At 34.5% G+C, this 21,555-nt stretch overlaps 1 protein-coding gene across 1 annotated transcript; it reads left to right on the plus strand.

The window, feature by feature from the left end:
* The first annotated feature begins 5,650 nt into the window (after window positions 1-5,650).
* On the plus strand, window positions 5,651-12,151 carry LOC120425685 (chymotrypsinogen A-like). Its single transcript, XM_039590268.2, has 2 exons — window positions 5,651-6,412; window positions 11,906-12,151. The coding sequence occupies exons 1-2, from the start codon at window positions 5,782-5,784 to the stop codon at window positions 12,148-12,150; spliced, it is 876 nt and encodes a 291-aa protein (XP_039446202.1). The 5' UTR covers window positions 5,651-5,781; the 3' UTR covers window position 12,151.
* Window positions 12,152-21,555: the final 9,404 nt, after the last annotated feature.

Here is a 21,555-nt window from a genome sequence, read left to right on the forward strand (position 1 = left end):
AAGACTGAAAAAATGAGGAAATTCATTGTTTTTCTTCAAACATAGAAACTATAAAAACCAAACAAAAAACCTATTTACCCCATCCCCTCAGCACAGCCACTAGAGAAACTTCACGACTAAAATAACAATCATCGACCAACGTGCTCAAATCTGCGCTCATCGTTTCTCCCGTAACTCCCTCGCCACCCCGAGTGCAATCAATTTTAGTTCACGCCGGCCACATTGATTCATGTAGTTTGCAAATGTTTTGATGGTCATGATTCATGCAGCCAGAATCATCACGAAGCGTTTGCATGTGTGTAGGGTTGGACGGGTTTTGTGAGAGGTCCTGAATTGGGTGGAGATTCGATTTATTCTGGAAAGGAAGCCCAGTTTAAACATTTTTTTATTTTATTTAGGTCACAGACTGTATTTTTGTCATTTTTGTAATTTTTGTAATTTTTGTAATTTTTGTAATTTTTGTAATTTTTGTAATTTTTGTAATTTTTGTAATTTTTGTAATTTTTGTAATTTTTGTAATTTTTGTAATTTTTGTATTTTTGTAATTTTTGTAATTTTTGTAATTTTTGTAATTTTTGTAATTTTTGTAATTTTTGTAATTTTTGTAATTTTTGTAATTTTTGTAATTTTTGTAATTTTTGTAATTTTTGTAATTTTTGTAATTTTTGTAATTTTTGTCATTTTTGTCATTTTTGTCATTTTTGTCATTTTTGTCATTTTTGTCATTTTTGTCATTTTTGTCATTTTTGTCATTTTTATCATTTTTGTCATTTTTGTCATTTTTGTCATTTTTGTCATTTTTGTCATTTTTGTCATTTTTGTCATTTTTGTATTTTTGTCATTTTTGTCATTTTTGTCATTTTTGTCATTTTTGTCATTTTTGTCATTTTTGTCATTTTTGTCATTTTTGTCATTTTTGTCATTTTTGTCATTTTTGTCATTTTTGTCATTTTTGTCATTTTTGTCATTTTTGTCATTTTTGTCATTTTTGTCATTTTTGTCATTTTTGTCATTTTTTGTCATTTTTGTCATTTTTGTCATTTTTGTCATTTTTGTCATTTTTGTCATTTTTGTATTTTTGTATTTTTGTATTTTTGTATTTTTGTATTTTTGTATTTTTGTATTTTTGTATTTTTGTATTTTTGTATTTTTGTATTTTTGTATTTTTGTATTTTTGTATTTTTGTATTTTTGTATTTTTGTATTTTTGTATTTTTGTATTTTTGTATTTTTGTATTTTTGTATTTTTGTATTTTTGTATTTTTGTATTTTTGTATTTTTGTATTTTTGTATTTTTGTAATTTTTGTAATTTTTGTAATTTTTGTAATTTTTGTAATTTTTGTAATTTTTGTAATTTTTGTAATTTTTGTAATTTTTGTAATTTTTGTAATTTTTGTAATTTTTGTAATTTTTGTAATTTTTGTAATTTTTGTAATTTTTGTAATTTTTGTAATTTTTGTAATTTTTGTAATTTTTGTAATTTTTGTAATTTTTGTAATTTTTGTAATTTTTGTAATTTTTGTAATTTTTGTAATTTTTGTAATTTTTGTATTTTTGGTAATTTTTGTATTTTTGGTATTTTTGTAATTTTTGTAATTTTTGGTATTTTTGTAATTTTTGTAATTTTTGTAATTTTTGTAATTTTTGTATTTTTGTATTTTTGTATTTTTGTATTTTTGTATTTTTGTATTTTTGGTATTGTTGAATTTTTGTATTTTTGTATTTTTGTATTTTTGTATTTTTGTATTTTGGTATTTTGGTATTTTGGTATTTTGGTATTTTGGTATTTTGGTATTTTGGTATTTTGGTATTTTTGTATTTTGGTATTTTTGTATTTTGGTATTTTGGTCTTTTTGTATTTTTGTATTTTTGTATTTTTGTATTTTTGTATTTTTGTATTTTTGTATTTTTGTATTTTGGTATTTTGGTATTTTGGTATTTTGGTATTTTGGTATTTTGGTATTTTGGTATTTTGGTATTTTGGTATTTTGGTATTTTGGTATTTTGGTATTTTGGTATTTTGGTATTTTGGTATTTTGGTATTTTGGTATTTTGGTATTTTGGTATTTTGGTATTTTGGTATTTTGGTATTTTGGTATTTTGGTATTTTGGTATTTTGGTATTTTGGTATTTTGGTATTTTTGTATTTTGCTATTTTGGTATTTTGGTATTTTTGGTAATTTTGGTATTTTTGGTATTTTTGGTTTTTTTGTGGTATTTTTGGTATTTTTGTATTTTTGGTAATTTTGGTATTTTGGTATTTTTGATATTCTTGGTAATTTTGGTATTTTTGTTATTTTGGTGTTTTAGGTATTTTATGTATTTTTGGTATTTTTGGTATTTTTGGTATTTTTGGTATTTTTGTATTTTAGGTATTCTTGGTATTTTTAGTATTTTGGTATTTTGGTATTTTGGTATTTTGGTATTTTGGTCTTTTGGTATTTTGGTATTTTGGTATTTTGGTATTTTGGTATTTTGGTATTTTGGTATTTTTGGTATTTTTGGTATTTTTGGTATTTTTGTATTTTTTGTATTTTTAGTATTTTTAGTATTTTTTGTTTTTTTTTTTTTGTAATTTTGGTATTTTTGGTATATTGGGTATTTTTTGGCATTTTTGGTATTTTTGGTATTTTTGATATTTTTGATATTTTTGGTATTTTTGGTATTTTTGGTATTTTTGGTATTTTTGGTATTTTTGTATTTTTTGTATTTTTTGTATTTTTTGTATTTTTGTATTTTTGTATTTTTGGTATTTTTGGTAATTTTTGTATTTTTGTATTTTTGTATTTTTGGTATTTTTGGTAATTTTGGTATTTTTGGTATTTTTGGTATTTTTGGTATTTTGGTATTTTGGTATTTTGGTATTTTGGTATTTTGGTATTTTGGTATTTTGGTAATTTTGGTATTTTGGTAATTTTGGTAATTTTGGTAATTTTGGTAATTTTGGTAATTTTGGTAATTTTGGTAATTTTGGTAATTTTGGTAATTTTGGTAATTTTGGTAATTTTGGTAATTTTGGTAATTTTTGTAATTTTGGTAATTTTGGTAATTTTGGTAATTTTGGTAATTTTGGTAATTTTGGTAATTTTGGTAATTTTGTAACTTTTGGTAATTTTGGTAATTTTGGTAATTTTGGTAATTTTGGTAATTTTGGTATTTTTGGTATTTTTGGTATTTTTGGTATTTTTGGTATTTTTGGTATTTTTGGTATTTTTGGTATTTTTGGTAATTTTGGTAATTTTGGTAATTTTGGTAATTTTGGTAATTTTGGTAATTTTGGTAATTTTGGTAATTTTGGTAATTTTGGTAATTTTGGTAATTTTGGTAATTTTGGTAATTTTGGTAATTTTGGTAATTTTGGTTATTTTGGTAATGTTGGTAATTTTGGTAATTTTGGTAATTTTGGTAATTTTGGTAATTTTGGTAATTTTGGTAATTTTGGTAATTTTGGTAATTTTGGTAATTTTGGTAATTTTGGTTATTTTGGTAATTTTGATAATTTTGGTAATTTTGGTAATTTTGGTAATTTTGGTAATTTTGGTAATTTTGGTAATTTTGGTAATTTTGGTAATTTTGGTAATTTTGGTAATGTTGGTAATTTTGGTAATTTTGGTAATTTTGGTAATTTTGGTAATTTTGGTAATTTTGGTAATTTTGGTAATTTTGGTAATTTTGGTAATTTTGGTAATTTTGGTAATTTTGGTAATTTTGGTAATTTTGGCAATTTTGGTAATTTTGGTAATTTTGGTAATTTTGGTAATTTTGGTAATATTGTCAATTTTACAAATTTGATAATTTTTTTCAATTTTTGTCATTTTTTGCTATTCTTGGCCATTTTGATCTTTTTGGTCATTCTTTCTCATTTTTATCATTTGAGTGTTAAGTTTGCAGTGGAGGTCCGCGGTCGTCAAATAATTATTGTATTAAATAGTATTGAGAAATCCTTCCTATATCATCGTTGATCAGAAAGCACGACGTCAAATACCCTGCTTTAATCTATTAATCATCGATTGCTCGTTTACTAGAAATGAGAAAAAAAATCTAGTTAGACCATCATTTAATTTTGAAGTGAATCGCATATTATTTTCAAATCCTCGGGATCACCGAGTCAAACATACTACTCAAAGCACTGGTGAGGCCTTCCGGTGACGAGTCACGGTAATTTGATTTTAAGCGTAATAATTTATTCATGCGCACGTGTGCATTCTATAACAACAGATCTAACTTACCGAGTCAGAATGGACGTTCCTAATGGAAGCTCCGCAGCTCGTTGTGACACGCAGTTTAATTGTTTGGTATCCACTAATATCAAAAAGAAGCGAGGCATTATCGATTTTTTGCAAAATCGTGGAAAAATTGCAATAAATGTTGCTTCTTCATGAACTTCAAGCAATTGTTCAATCTAGAACGCGCCAAGCAAAAGTTCTGAGCATAAAATTCAATTACAAGCAACGTTATTATTATTGGAGATAATGTCAGATTAAAACAACTTTCCAATTGTAGCACCAAATGGCAACAAAAAAGAAAAGCCCGCTGCTCCCCGCTTCGGCTATCCGATTAAAAACTTTCCTGCAACTAAGCAAATAACCTGCTCCAAACTTTCGTTTCGCCCGTCCGCGGCATCACGCCGTGTCCAAGTTCAAAAACACTTTTTCCCCCGCTGAACGATTTCATCGCCGTCGTCGTTATTCACCGTTTCTCGTCATTCGCCACCGTCTTCACTCACGGTATTGAGGAAAAGCGGAAAACTCTTTTTTTCATCAAAGCAGAGCAGCAACAAGAACTTTGGTGCCTTCGGAAGCAGCTCGGAGTGATGAGAAGCAACAAGAAGACAAAATACTAAAAGTTGATTTATTCATTATCTGCATAATAAATTTCAAACTTTCTAAATTAAAATCCTCCACCAGAAAAATGGAGAACGTCAAAAACAACAACAACTTTCTGAAAAAAAAATTCTGGATAGTCTACCTTTGTAAGCTATCTTCTTTATCCCATGCACCATCGTCTTGGTTCAAGTTTGCACTGGGTAATTTGTTGGAGACCATTTGATCATCAACCCAGAAAAAGCTTAGCCAGGGAAAATCTAGAGCACATGAAGTGGTGAGTTTTGCTGAGAAGAGAAATGTTTTGTTCCGCGAAATGCTACCGTAATTTTCGTTCAAAATGAATGGTTTTAGAACAAATAAATGTTAGATCGAAATTGAAAATCCATTTGAATTTTGAGATCAAACGAATAACACCATTAGCTCAAATATTTATGATTTACATTGAAGCAACAAACACTCAATTTATGGCACTTTTAATTAGCTATTTTGATATCACCGCATATTATCCGGTTGAGCTTCATTTTTCTAGCATTAACGCGTGGCTGTAATTATCGCCAGACCCATCAATGAAGTGACTTTTTATAACCTTGGAAGCAGAACAAAAAACAAAACTTAACCAGCGTAAATTGTAAAAGTAGAACCCACCGGCGACAGCACCCTTGTTAGAAAGTGGATAATAGCTCAATTTCATTCAGAGCGTCTGCTACCTTTTTTTGAGCACCTGCCACCCCCAACCCAACCAACCCCGCGCACCAGCCCATGTAACGAGCTTTTAATGACCTCCGCCACACCGTTGTTGCGTCGCGTCGTCAAATGAGACTGCCACTTTGTGTTTTGTGCCGAGGACCGAGTCAAGTGCCTGGACCATTTTACGATTAGTAACAGATCCCGTCAGTGTCAGTGTGTCTTTCGCTCCTCCGGTGGATGCAATTTTTTTTTTTCATTTTTTTTCAAGATGGTGTTGATGGTGGCGTTGTTCTTGTTATCCACGGATCTCGTCGCGGAATCGGTGCTGAGTTGCGGAACGAGGTCCAGTGATTACCCACCGGCGAAGTGGCCATTCCACGTGGGCTTGTTCGCGATGGATTTGCCAAACCAGGAACACTACTTTTGTGGTGGAACGCTGGTCGGGGACAGAACCGTACTGACCGCGGCCCATTGTGTCATTGGGTATCGGACGACACAATCGACGAGCAAACCCCTGCTGACGGTCCACGTGGGCGAGTACGAGCTGTACAACCCGACGCGCAACAACGGAACAAAGTATCACGTGGCCGCCGTTGTGATTCACCCAGAGTACAACGTAGAATCGTTGACCAACGACGTGGCGGTTCTTCAGCTGGTCAAGCGTGTCGAGTTCAGCCGGGTGGTTCAACCGGCGTGCTTATGGCCGGCTCATGCTACCAGCTTAGACGACATTCCTGGTACTGTGGCCACGGCCGTCGGTTGGGGTATGGACGTCAACGAGCGGTTCTCGAATGTGCTCACCGAGAGAACTCATCCGGTGGCGCTGAAAAAGGAATGTGAAAAACAGTTTGGAGCATCGTTTCTACGGTCTATGGGAGAGGACTCTATTATGTGTGCAAGTGAGTATTTAGCCAAGTTTGTGCAGTCGTTTTTCTCTGGTATCAAATTATAAATCGTAATTTCAAAACGTTACTTAATCCACTCTTAGGTGGTTGGTGCCTTCCTCACATTCAGAGGATAATACTATCCAAAATAGATACAGAAGGGTGGACCTTTGAGTATTCTATCAATTTGATTCATTATTCATACCATCAGATTGAGTAGTCAGATCTTCATAATTCAGGGCACTTATGTGCTTATAACTTTTGATAGGGTTGTCAGATCTGCAATCTATTGAACTCGTTGATCACCTATCCAACAACAGGTTGCATGATATATCTGGACAACGTTTTCATCGAAATATATGAGATCAGGTCTCTAAAAAGTTCTTAAAAAACACTTAAGTGCTTATAACTTTTGATAGGGTTGTTAGATCTTCAATCTTTTGAACTCGTTGGAAAGGTCTTTTGATCACCAATCCATCGACAGGTCGCATGATAGATCCGGACAACGTTTTCATCGAAATATATGAGATCAGGTCTTTAAAAAGTTCATAAATAACACTTAAGTGCTTATAACTTTTGATAGGGTTGTCAGATCTTCAATATTTTGAACTCGTTGGAAAGATCTTTTGATCATCTATCCATCGTCAGGTCGCATGATAGATCCGGACAACGTTTTCTTCGAAATATATGAGATCCGGCCTCTAAAAAGTGCATAAATAACACTTAAGTGCTTTTTACTTTTGATAGGGTTGTCAGATCTTCAATCTTTTGAACTTGTTGGAAAGGTCTTTTGAATACCTTTCTAAAAATGTATAACATGACGGGGTTTCTTACAAAAACCACCCTTTTTACAATCTTCCGGGCTTTTGCTAGAATCGTTTTTTTAGCATAACTTTTGAAGTACCTAATTAAACTTTATAATTTTCAATATTGGGACCCCAAGACAGATCGAATGAGACCAATACGGTCCAAATCGGTTCAGCCAGTGCCGAGATAATCCAGTGCAAATTTTTTTGATCAACATCCCACCACACACACAGACATTTGCTAAGAATGTGACTCTGGGTCGATTAGTATACATGAAGGTCAAATTAAGAATTTCGTTTTTCGAGTTATTTAATAGCCATTCTTCAGTAAGGTGAGGAAGGCAAAAGGATAATGTATCGAAACACTAAATCATTCTCTATCAACAAATAAAAGAGTGAATAGTCGCTAAACCACGGATTCGTGAGCAGAGATACACGAAAATCGAAGAGGGTCTCAATACTACCTATTCTTTATTTTGTAATGCTTTACTGTAAAATCTAAATGTTGAGGAATATAATGAGCATGAATCAAAATCATAGTATTTTAACATTGCAAAAAAATAGAAATAATTACTGTTTATTTAACATAGAGATATATTTACAAAATGATGGAACGAGTCCGTGATATCTTTAGGTCATTTAAATCAAAACGTTAAAAATTCATAGAAAATTCATACATTTCAATTCATATATTTTTTTTAACGAAACTAGGTTCGAGTATTTAGTTTCAAGTTAGAAAAAAGTTATAAATTAAATTAAGCAGCGGTGAATATATCCCCCCTCTTCAACTTTTCGAATCTGCATTGACCCAGAAGGGTCATTTTTTCCATTTAGGACAAAAGTTTTCATTTTAAAATTTCGAGTTTTCTAACTTTGCAGGGTTATTTTTTAGAGTTGCTAAAAAACGTCACGAGTTATCACGATTTACGAAAAATAAGTTTTGAAAAAGTTGGTCGTCGTTGATTATGGCCGTTCATGGTCACCCGCGACAGACACGGACGACGAAACAAAAAGAAACGCAAATAATAACGGGAGAATTTTTAAAACTTTTTTAGTGTTTTTTCTTTCTATGAAAAAAAAGTTTTTTTTTCGGAATTCAAAGTACGCCATCAAATCGGGCGTAAGCTTTGACACCAAATTTCTATCTCACCACCGTTTCAGGCTTTACATTATTGAAAAACACCTCTTTTTTCGCATGTTCAAAAATGGAACGGGTCGTACCGCCACTCCGACACGAGATATCAAAAAAACGGACCTCGGATTCGTGATCAGGGACAAAAGTTACCCCTTAAGAAAAAGTTTCACGCAAATCGAAGAGGGGTCGGGGCAACTGCTGTGTGCTGTGCGAATTTAGAAAATGGTAAAACTTTGCATGGCAATATCTCAGCAACTAAGGGTTGTATCAACAAAGTTTACAAAATGCAAAATATAGTGAATTTTCTCAACTCTCCAAAAATATTTTTTTCAAAAGTATAGTCGCAGTTACTTAAAAATGGCTATCTTTTGAAAACGGTGCACTTTATCAAAATTAGAAGTACTCTTTGTTTGTAAATTCGATTTTACATCAGAAAATGATGTTGAAAAATTTTTCCGACCAATATTTCAAATTTTTGAAAAAAAAAACTAGCTAAATCCACCAATGTGGTTGATGCCTTCCTCACTTTTTACCAAAAATGGGTATATGAGTGGTTTCATCATTTTTTTAGATCCAGAAAAAAAGAACAAGAAGGTTGTCAGTTCTTCAATGTCTTGGACTCATTGGAAAGGCCATTCAATTACCCAACCAACGATGGGTCGGATGAAGGATCCGGACATAATTTACATGCATTTAAGTGAGATCCGGCTTAAAAAAAGTACATAAATATCACTTAAGTGGTCATAACTCGAGACAGGGTTGCCAGATCTTCAATGTCTTGGACTCATTGGAAAGGCCTTTCAATTACCTAACCAACGATGGGTCGGATGATGGATTCGGACATCGTTTACATGCATATAATTGAGATCCAGCTTATAAAAAAGTACATAAATATCACTTAAGTGGTCATAACTCGAGACAGGGTTGCCAGATCTTCAATGTCTTGGACTCATTGAAAAGGCCTTTCAATTACCTAACCAACGATGGGTCGGATAATGGCTCCGGTCATAGTTTACATACATTTAAGTGAGATCCGGCTTCAAAAAAGTACATAAATATCACTTAAGTGGTCATAACTCGAGACAGGGTTGCCAGATCTTCAATGTCTTGGACTCATTGGAAAGGCCTTTCAATTACCTAACCAACGATGGGTCGGATGGTGGATCCGGACATAGTTTACATTCATTTAAGTGAGATCCGGCTTCAAAAAAGTACATAAATATCACTTAAGTGGTCATAACTCGAGACAGGGTTGCCAGATCTTCAATGTCTTGGACTCATTGGAAAGGTCTTTCAACTACCTAACCAACGATGGGTTGGATGATGGATCCGGACATCGTTTACATACATTTAAGTGAGATCCGGCTTCAAAAAAGTACATAAATATCACTTAAGTGGTCATAACTCGAGACAGGGTTGCCAGATCTTCAATGTCTTGGACTCATTGGAAAGGCCTTTCAATTGCCTAACCAACGATGGGTCGGATGATGGATCCGGACATAGTTTACATTCATTTAAGTGAGATCCGGCTTCAAAAAAGTACATAAATATCACTTAAGTGGTCATAACTCGAGACAGGGTTGCCAGATCTTCAATGTCTTGGACTCATTGGAAAGGCCTTTCATTTACCTAACCAAAGATGGGTCGGATAATGGCTCCGGACATCGTTTACATACATTTAAGTGAGATCCGGCTTCAAAAAAGTACATAAATATCACTTAAGTGGTCATAACTCGAGACAGGGTTGCCAGATCTTCAATGTCTTGGACTCATTGTAAAGGCCATTCAATTACCTAACCAACGATGGGTCGGATGATGGATCCGGACATCGTTTACATACATTTAAGTGAGATCCGGCTTCAAAAAAGTACATAAATATCACTTAAGTGGTCATAACTCGAGACAGGGTTGCCAGATCTTCAATGTCTTGGACTCATTGGAAAGGCCTTTCAATTACCTAACCAACGATGGGTCGGATGATGGATCCGGACATCGTTTACATGCATATAATTGAGATCCGGGTATTTGTGAAAACACATTTTTATACATAACTTTTGAACTACTTATCGAAACTTCAAACAATTCAATAGCGATGTATGGGACCCTAAACCAAGTCGAATGCAACTAGTTCGATCAAAATCGGTTCAGCCAGTGCTGAGAAAACTCAGTGAGAATTTTGGTCACATACATACATACACACACACATACACACACACATACACACACACATACACACACACATACACACACACAGACATTTGTTCAGTTTTCGATTCTGAGTCGATATGTATACATGAAGGTAGGTCTAGGAGCTTTTAATAGAAAGTTCATTTTTAGAGCAGGATTATAGCCTTACCTCAGTGAGGAAGGCAAAACAGTATTGATTCAAAAATCATAACTCGGTCAATGATTTTTGCCCATTCTGGAAATTTCTGTAAAGTTGGCATTTAAGGCCGATGCAAATATTTTTCAAAGTTGTTGTCCCTCGGCTCTGTTCGGGGTCGAGAATGGGGCAAAAAAATAAAAATATAAAAATTGAAATAACAAGCCATAGTTTCTGCATGATAAAAGTGTTTTAAAATACAATTTTCACTAGCTCAAAAAATTTAAAATTTGACGAAAATTTTTTTTTTTTGGCGAAAACAAAAAAATTGCGATGAAAAATTAAAAATTACAAAAAAAACATTTTTTAAATCAATCCAAACATTCTGAAAATGATTCTAAACGTAGGGGAAAGCATTTTAAATTGATTTCAGCTGAATGCACTTCAATGTCCTTTAAAATTTTTAAGTTCTTTGAAAAAAAATTTTAACCACTGATTTTTCGGATCAATTTCAAATTAAATTTATACCAACCTAGTGTCCCTTAAAACATTTTTATCTGAAATAAAAAAATCACCGAATTTTGTTTACCGTGTATCATTTTTTCAAGTGTAGTCCTTATTCAGACCTACAACTTTGCCCAAGACACCAAATCGTTCAAAAAATTTCTTCAAAAGATACAGATTTTTGAATTTTCATGTATAATTCATGTATGGGCAGCTGCCAAATTTTTATGGAAAATTACATGATGCAAAATGGCTTTTTGAGCATACCGAAGGCACCAAAAAAGTTTTAGCCTGAAAAACAAAAAAATATAAAAAGACCAATTTTGTAGAGAACTCCTTAAAAGCAGATAAATTGGTAGATTTTTATGCATAAACTAAGAACTCAATTATTTCAATTATTTTGCCAATCTCTCAAAATAAAATTGTAGCAAAAAGGCATTCAAATTGCGCTGAGTCTGGGGGGGGGGGGGATTGGCTCATACATACGCCATACCCAATGTTACCACTAACGACGGTACAAATAAAATTTAGTTCCAGTTTTAGTGGAGTGTTGCTCACATAGTTTCGTTCTTATGACTGTTATCATTTCCATCCTATTTCCAATAAGCGTTTCAAATTACAGCTCCATTTGGATTTGTGAATCAACTTGTAAAATAATTTTTCAACACCATAATCTTGTGTTGACTGTATTACTGCAGTTCAATGATATGATAAACATTTCAATATTCTTCTTGTTTCAGGAACCAGTGTTTGCGCCGGAAGTGGCGGAAGCGGACTATACATGGAACGAAACGGTAAGATGTTTCTTCGCGGAATCGTTACGTTTGGTCCAAAAACAGGCAATGGTCACCGCTGTGGAGTTAATACCTTTACGGCATTTGCCAATATTGCCCTGTACACCACGTGGATTCAGCAGCAGCAAGAAGACAACTCTACGTTGGAAACTGACCATAACATAGATGGACAAAGTGCAGAAGTTGATTGAAAAATTTCAAGTGGTTTATGAATGTAGCATAATTTTTTTTAAATATAGCGATGTTAATAGCAATGTTTCGATATTTATGATCCCTTTCCATGTTACAAAAACGACATTCCACATACCAGAGGATGATGGAGGAAAAAAAAACATTTGCAAAACATTTCCAATATGTTGCAATTTTTCTTATTCGTTTTGAACAACTACCATAGAACCCCACGGCCACCATCGGATGAGTGGATGGATGCAATTCTCCCTTTTTCCTGTAAAACTAATGCTTTTGAACTCTCGTGCAACCTTAACTAACCACATGAAAGAATAGCTCTGCAACGTGACCAGCTCGTCGTGGATCGTCAGAACAGGAGCAAAAACAAAATCCTTTTTATGAATGCCGGTTATTCCTAGTGATTGCTTGTTGTCTCAAGCTGATAAAGGAACCACCACCACACTGCTGCCGTTGCAGCCCATGGAGTGCGGCAAAAGGAGACAAGCTTTCATTATTGCCATCGTGTCGTCGTGTTCCCGGGAAGGGGGAGGATGATGATGGGGGTCGGAAAACCGCTGAAATAACATCATACCACAAAAATAGCTCGTCGTCAGAAAGGAAACAGCAACAGCACGAGGGCTGCATGTTGTGGCAGGGCTGTGCCGAGGAGAAAAAAGCAACTTTTTTATAAAGTGGAATTTTCATCGATGTCCTTCCTGTCCTTTGCAGGCCATCAATGAGAGCCAGGGGAGCTGCAGCGTGTCACTTCCAGTGAAGAAGCTCCGCAAAAGCTGCTCACTGTTCACTGCGGCAAAACGTTAGAGAGAGAGTCGGTGGGGGAGAAAATTTGCATTATCGAGACAGGAAATGAGAAATTAGTTTAATGATTCATGGAAAAAGTTTAATTTATATGATAAATTGCAGCGGAAAATGTGATCCTGTGATGACAGGATGCCGTTTTTTTTCTAAGAGGAAGCCGATCGAAAGAGCAAGTTTTGGCCTTCATCACTGGTGGCCACAGTTGATGCGGGTTGATTTGTTCACTGACCAGTCAAGCTGAGTTGACATTTGAACAGGTGAGATAATGAAATGAATAAATTGATATTTTTGCCATGTGGAATTGGAAATGTTTGATTCTGAGTCTAAAACGGGATTCTTGCCTTTTTCTCAGAGAGCCCTTTTGGTGACTTTTAGCTTTTAATCAAGAGTCCAAATGTTGACATGAGCACATGAAACCAACTCAAGTTAGATACAACTAGGGTCAGTTCGTGCCGCTTTTCTAGCGAACATGAAATAAAAAATAAACTGAAATCCACCTTCGAAAAGCGGGAAACGAATTTCGCGCTCCAATAATTCATTTCCTGATTAAATAATTCATATTTGATTTAGCGACTGTGATTTATTGCAAAGCAGTGCGTTTTCCAACCAGCCACGGCCCAACCCAAGAGCTTTGCTGTGCCAGTGGTTCTATCTGTTTGTTGTTTCCATTTTCCTACGAAGCACCCCCCTACAAAAACTCATCAAAAGCATCTCCCTCACAAACACACACACACACAAACACTCACATTGATGGAAATAGTGCTGTGGAGTGCAATTTTCCCTGGTTAGTGTGTGTGGGGTTGGAAAACCCCAGCCACTGAATGGTGTATTATTTTTTCGAGCTTTATTCCATTTGATCGAATTCGTTTTTCGGTTGTTGTTTGGTAAGCACTTGTTTATAGGCAATTTTGCATGATTTTTTTTTTGTTTTTTTTTTCTGCGAATGAAAGTGAGGTGCAAATCTGCCTCTCTGACGTCGATGCGGGTAGAAAAAAGGTAGAAGAAGCAGCTTTTGGCTCGTCATAAAGTGTGTAGCCGCTTTTACTATCGTTGGGCTGGTGGTAGTAAATCGTAGGACGTGACTGGCAGCACTGCAGCGTAGGCGACTCAGCCTGACTGGCAACATTGTCGCGTGGGTTGACGGGCGAAAGCTTTGAATAAGGATAGCTCGAGGAAGAAGCGGCGAATTTTACGCGCCGCACGTGAGATCGGATTAAGTGCTATCCTTTCGTTTTTATTTTTACCTCGAAAGGTAAAACAGAATGCGCTGTGTAGGCCTTTTTTCGAGAGCGATGGCGAAAAAAAAGGCGCTGAGTTGAGTAATGTCGTCGATTAATGGCGATTGAATAAGGATGAGGCAGGTTTGCGTGACAAAAATATTGCTGGGTTTGAAGATCGGAACTCTCTTGTGTTTCCTAAAATTAAGGAAATTATTTAAAAGTTTTTTTTTTAAGTAAGTAGTAAATGATAAAAAAAACAACAAATTACACTTTGAAGCTGTAAACTTTATTCAAAGCCAAAACTAACAGCTAATGAGTTTCTCCAAAATTGTTGGTGTCAATTTGAAGAAAAAAATAGTCGATTATGAACACAACACATCGTCGCATGAGTGATATCTTGTGACAACGAATATTTGGGTCAAAATTTAAATAACAACGACGTTTCTGTAATGTCTCATCTAAATGAGCGTGCTTTTTCGTGATACGTCAAGCAAATTGTTAGAAAATAATAACACAATTCAAAACTTCTGAAATTTATATTTTATTGAGATTTAACGCGAACTATACTTCTATACTTTATAGCATAAATTTTCTACATTTTCAAAATTTTCATTTGTCAAGGAGACGATATAGAAAACTATTGCGGCCAGTGCATGAGGAAAAAAAACAGCAAATTTGATAAAATATCGAGGTTTGATAACGATAACGATATTTCTATCTTTATTGTCGGGACTATATCGTTATTTCTCTCTATCGTTATTTCAATAATTCTATCGGCGAAAATCTTATCAACGATAACAGACGATACCTCATTTTTAAAAAAATATTTCAAAATTGACCTAATCCAACCAAGTCATGATAAATTTGTAAAGTTATCATTAAGAATTTTAGTATTTTTTTTTGTAAATACCAAGGGGTTTCCAGCATCAGACTGGTCACTAATCCGGAATTACTTGGAATTTGAGCAAGTAATTCAGTAATTCTGGATTTACTGAGTAATTCCAGAGTAATCCTGGCAATTCCTAATAATCCCAGTAATCCTGATAATTCCATGATTCTTTTTTGTAAAAACATACTTCGGAAAATAAAAAAATAATAGAAAATAACTGTTAAAAAGTTAATTTCGATAAACCTTTTATGATTCTATTTAATGCCTATTAATTTTCATGTAAGAAACCATAGTTATAGCTAGTACAGGATCATTCGGATTTTTAGTAAGTAATTCAGTAATTCCAGAATAACTTAGCAATTCTGCAGAAATTCCTGTAATTCATGTAATTCCATAGTTACTCATTACTAATTCGTGTATTTTCCATTAATTCAAATAACTACTAGTAATTCTTTAAAGGTAAATCGTAAGAATGCATTTTGCTTTTCCTTGATGCCTTTTATGGTTGTCCACAAATTCAGTTGTCAAACGTCAAAATCAGTTGTCAAACTGATGTTGATATTTACCCTAATATTCGATGATTTCCAATTAGGGTGTCCAATTTCCCGGGTTTCGAGTTTCCCGGAAAACGGAAAAAAATATTTTTTATTCCCGGGAATTTTTTGAAAACGTCATAAAATCGTTTTCTTTATATTTATTATGTTTTTTATGCTTTAAAATCATAATATTAGCTCAATACTTTAAACATCAATCTTAACAAGGATAGCACTTTCAGATAGCTTTAAATATTTTTTTGTTTGTTCTTTGTTGTGGTTTGAATTTAAAATGCACTCAAACGTCAAAATCAGTTGTCAAACTGATGTTGATGTTTACCCAATTGTTTGATGATTTCCAAGCAGGAAGTCAAATTTTCCCAGGTTTTGAGTTTCCGGGAAAATGGGAAAAATATTTATCGGGAATATATAAAGTTTTTGAAAAAGTAAAAAAAATCTATGTTTTCTTTATATTTGCTGTGTTTTTCAAGCTTTAAATTTATAGAATTAGTTCAATACTAATAATATCAATCTAAACAAGGATAGCAGTTTTTAGATAGCTTAAACAAATTTTTGTTGTTCTCTGTTGTGCTTTGAATTTTATATGCACCACATTTCTAATTCAAATTAAATAAGTATCTTATAAATATATTTTTTTAAATTTATTACTATATGACATGATTAAAACAACTTAAAAATTGGTTTAAGATGTTTAAAAAAATAACAACAAATAAAATAATACCAATTTATGTAAAATTATAGATAAGTTTGAACTTATAAATTGTATTACTAATGTAACTAACAGGCCAAATAAAGATTTTTGTTTGATTCCGGGAATTCCCGTAAAACATATAAACATCCCGGGAATTTTGAGCCAGGAATTCCCGGGTTGGACGCACTATTGCCAAGCACGTGGTTTGTGCATTTGACAGCTGTCATTCGATCCAATTTCAAAGACTTTTCTCAATATGCTAGGCAGTAATTCTAAGTTATTTTTATAAATTAGAGCAATTCAGCGTGGTTTCTGGAAGTCCCAAGTAATTCTAGGAAATCATAGTAATTCATGACATATTGCCAGTAATCCTGTAATTCCATTTAGACTGGTCAGTAATCCTTGATGCTAGAAACCCCTTGGTAAATACATGTAAAATTTTGGTTTGTTGTGATACTCACATTGCAAGTTATGAATTTTAGAACATTTTACAAAACAAATCATCCTTGCTATTGAACTATTTATCACTCGCTTCAGTTGAAAATCCGTATTATGAGCTGTAATTGAACGTCAAAGTGCTGCTATGGCAACATAAGAGGCAAGCTAAAATTAGATGCTGTTTCCCTAGTTAGCGGTTATTTTCCACTTAGTCTTACTATGGATGCATGTGCTTTTTTCTGATTGGATTTTTTAAGGACTGATAGCATAAACCATGAACTTTTGTAAATGAAAAAACATTGATTTGAATAGTTTTCGATATTTTTCATAACTTAATCAAACAATTCAGATCATTTTTAGATTTGCTCTAATTGCCATATAAGAAATGACATATATGACAGCTTAAAAAGTAGAAATCCAGCTGCGTGTAAAAGGCCTGGGTGTAAAATAAATATTGCATTATATTATGCAATTTTATGTAATTTTACACCCTGAAATATGTAGCCCATCAGTATGGGAAACCTAATTGACCGAAATGTCAAGCTCATATATGCGTTTATCCTTTCAGCTTTTCATCGGTCTGATGGCCGAGTGGGCTAAGGCGCCAGTCCTCACTGTTGGTGCTGGGTTTGAAACCCGTCGGTTGCAACTTTTTTTTGTGTTTGCAAAAATTGTACATGCAGTGAGTAATATTAAGTGTTTATTTTGACGAAGGTGATGTGCATGCTTTTGCATGCGAATTTACCATCGGATTTTTTGCTGTGTATTCATATTGTCATGTTTGGATGTACAAAAAGAGACCTCAAAATGGAAACGGGAATTGCTACTTAATCAGTTCAGTTACAACATTAAAGTTTATTGATAAGATGAGATTTATTAGGACATCAAATCCAAATGGTTTATTTTTCTGTTACTTCCAAGAATAACCCCAAATAACAAAATAAAAGACATCTTCCTGGAATCGTTCCCCAGTAATTCGGAAACTCGCTCGCAAAATTCATCGGAAAGCCAATAAACATTTTTTAAGGTCCCTTTGATCGTACATCACGTGTCAAACTGCCACGCACACACACACACACACCCACATTCAACACCACCACCAATCGGCGCTCTGCTGGAGGCAGAAACAGCGCGCGGCAGGTTGGCTGCCACGTGGTTCACCGGAGCGGAAGTAAATCATCGCATTGTGAATCCCCAATTCGTTTGCCCCCTCTCGCCTCCTTCTTACCGGGGGGAACAAACCCCACAATTCAAAGCAAGGTGAGAAGTTGTGTTCCATTCCGTAGTGTATGTGTGTGTCGCCAAGAGTGGGGCAAAAAACCGGGAAAAAGTGAAATTTATGCTCAAAAATTATAATTCAGATTTATGTTCGCAGTCAAAGGTAGTTCCCGGTGGTGGTGGCGCCAACCTGCCGAAGTGTGTTGGGCAGAGCGCTTTGCGGCGTGGCGTTGGGAAAAAAGATTGCCGCGAAAATTGACAACAAAATGTTGGACTGTTCCACTTATTTGTTGGAATAAGAAGGAGGGGGGTGAAGTCATTGTTGAGTGGGGTCGAGGTGAAATAATCACACATATAAAACAAATATGAGCGCGTGTTTCGATGTGATTACTGTTTTTCCTCGTTGGCTGGGCATTCGCAGCAGAGTAGAGCCGGTACTTTCCCGACGACCCTGGCCAAAAGGGAAAACTTTGCTCGTAAATAACCTTACTCAAGTGAGTGAATGTGTGAGTGGTTTGTACTGCACTGGTGGCATATATTTCCAGTTCTAGGCCTCGTTCGTCACAGAGAAAGAGGGGGGGGAAGGAAAGGTGGATGTGGAAAGCTTACTTTTTTCATTTCTCACCGTTAGAGTGTGTATTTTTGGTGTTGTTTTTGTACCATTCGCAGGTGAAAACATTTATCCTTTTGGGCTCGTAAAAAGAGGCTGTCCCTTTTTGTGTCCAAATTTTAGTGGAATGCCTAGCAGAGGATTCCAGCGCAAAATACAAAAAAAAAGCATTTATTACATTTTGAAAGAAATTTTGACCAAGTGCAACTATATTTGAATTTTTTTAATTTTCTTAAAAATGATTTTCTGATGATAACTTCAAAGTTTATAATGATTTACATACGATTCACTTTTAAGAACAGAATGAATATACTAATCGCATCCCTGCATGGAATCGCCCACACCAACAAACATGAGCTAAACGGTCGTATTTTTGCTGGCAACTGTAAAGTTTTTCCATATATCTGAAGTTTATTTGGCAAAAGTTTGCGTAGGCTGAAATGATGTAGGTGAGCCGAAATGTTTGCAAACTGCCGGTACATAAATCATTGCGCAGATTATAAAACAGATGCTGTGCTGTGGGACCCAGTGCAGATTTCTCAATTTTTAATCTGAAGCAGTGACCCTTTTTCCTTTATACACTTCTTGGAAAAAATGGAAATTCCCTTCACAGCCAATAAAAAGAACCGCTGATTTTCATCGAAAATTACAAGCAACAGAACTGGAGTAAATTCCTCTTCATCGATTTTTTTTAGATTTTGCCGATTGCCTAACCTTTACTTGGTTGCTTCAAATGCAAATGCAAATACAATTACGCCAGCAAAGTGGAAACCAAAAATTGTGTAGATCCATTCGATTGGGCTGAGCTGAAAATTGCATTCTGTCCCTGGTTGAATTTGACTTTTTTTAAACAAAAAATGTGAAAGTTGTTAAAGAAAATTTTCAATGATAAATCATCACTCCTTATAACTTGAGTTGTAGTCACATACCGTTATTAAAATATTTCCTTTTATTCTCTTTATCACTTTTTAGGATAGGATGATTTCACTTTAATACTCATTACAATGTTTTCTTCACGCAAGCATTTTCACCCATTGTGTCTGTTAAGTTTAACCTTTTTGCTGCCCACCAAGATGCTGAAATGTTTTCCTTCGCTGATTATTTCCGTAATGGGTCAAATATTTCCCTCTCCCTTCAGCATTCCAGCAATACCGAAAGTTTCCTCCCACACTGCACGCACTTGAAAGAAGAAGCTTCCCAGGTCTGATAAAAGATGATAATATCTGATAAAATTCAAATAAAATTTCATTTTCCTCCGAGCCCGAAGTTTATTAACAATCCTTCCCCTTTTTCTTGCTGGCGTCTCTCAGTGCTATGAAACGCCAACCAGGCCAGAATGTCGAAAAGCTTCCAAGTTGGCGCGAGAAACTTTTATTCCCTCACTTGAGCTAAAAAAAAATAAGTCGAAATGCGACTAAGGCCATCAGAAATGAAAGTTTGTATGAAATATCGGAAATATTTGCATTGGCTCATATTCTAATGGAATCACTACTGGGGGTGGGAGTGTAAAACTTTGATTCTTTTAAATTGTCCGCTCGCTTTTCCGGGGCGTGGAGCTTCCGGAGCGGAGGGGACAGCATCAGCAAAGTTTCCTCTGCAAAGTTGCTGCGCTGTGGAATGGGAAATCTGCGGATAATGGCAGGGAAGGTTGACTTGGGTAACTTTTCAACGAGTCGCAGAAAATGAGCGGAAAACTGGTGCTGGGATGGGAATGGCATTGGCAGCGATAATGTTGAAATATTTTACGCGATATGAATGAAAGTTTTTGCTCTCGTTTTGACCCTACATGTTGGAAATTGAACATTCTGAGTATTCTTGACTGTTCCCAATTTTCTCCGATTTTTTTTTAATTGAAACTTTGCTTTTGATTCCTAATGTGATTCAATGAATTTCAGGATTTCTCGTCATGCAAAAAAATTCTAAAACATTGGTATTTCCGTGGAAGCAAATCTCGTACATAGGGCATCGAATGACCAAGAAGGTTAAAGCTGCAGGGAATAAATGATTTTAAGAGCGAGTCCACGAACAGGGCATACCCCTTTGTATGGGACGTCGTTTGGACCTCACCAATCTGCCTGAAATTTTCAGGGGTTGTTTGTACATATAAAACTAGCATCTGGCCAAAATATGAGCACTCTAGGTCAACGGAAAGTGGGGCAAATCGGGACACAAAGTTTGAAGGTTCAAAAACGTCAAAAATCCTAAAAAGGCTATAACTTAAGCAAAATTCAATTAAATTTCAAAATTCAAAATGCATCTGAAAGGGCTCAAAAAATGCAACAAATGCAGGGTAGAGCATCCCGATTGGTTAAATCTAAAGGGAGTTATTGGCACTTAAGTGAAAAAATAGCATAATTTTCAAACTCAAATAAAAAAGTGTTCCATCCAGATATCAACTCGGTTCGACCTTCAGCTTGTAGGGGACATCTGGGACTACCATCTGAGACTGAGAACGTTTTGGGTAAGGCAGTTTAACATATTAAATAGACACTTTTACTTTTAGTGAAGTTTTTGGTTGTAAATTTTTGCTCGGGGGACCCCTTAGATCCCATTTTCTGGTGATAATTTTATCATATTCGTGTTCCTGAGACAATTTCGCAATATAAACATGCATAAAAATGTTTATTTTGATCCATTTTAACCCTTTAAAAAATGAAAGTTAAAAAAATATGAAGCTGCTTTTTTCTGGTGTCATCTAGTATCCACGAATATATTCGTGTTCCTGAGACAATTTCACATTACAAACATGCATAAACATGTTTATTTTGATCCATTTCAACCCTTTAAAAAATAAGAGTTAAAAAAAATCTTCGATTCACATTTATTGAAAATCAAGCTGGTTTCCAAGGATACTAGATGACACCAGAAAAAAGCAGCTTCATATTTTTTTTTAACTTTCATTTTTTAAAGGGTTAAAATGGATCAAAATAAACATTTTTATGCATGTTTTTATTGCGAAATTGTCTCAGGAACACGAATATGATAAAAT

Source organism: Culex pipiens, chromosome 3 (genome assembly GCF_016801865.2).
Source record: "Culex pipiens pallens isolate TS chromosome 3, TS_CPP_V2, whole genome shotgun sequence".
Taxonomy (NCBI): Eukaryota; Metazoa; Arthropoda; class Insecta; order Diptera; family Culicidae; genus Culex; species Culex pipiens.

Bases quoted from the DNA above. Each gene is read 5' to 3' on its own strand.
- LOC120425685 (XM_039590268.2), top strand. From the start codon at position 5,782: ATGGTGTTGATGGTGGCGTTGTTCTTGTTATCCACGGATCTCGTCGCG. The intron at 6,413-11,905 runs GTGAGTATTTAG...TTCTTGTTTCAG, and splicing joins GGACTCTATTATGTGTGCAA to GAACCAGTGTTTGCGCCGGA.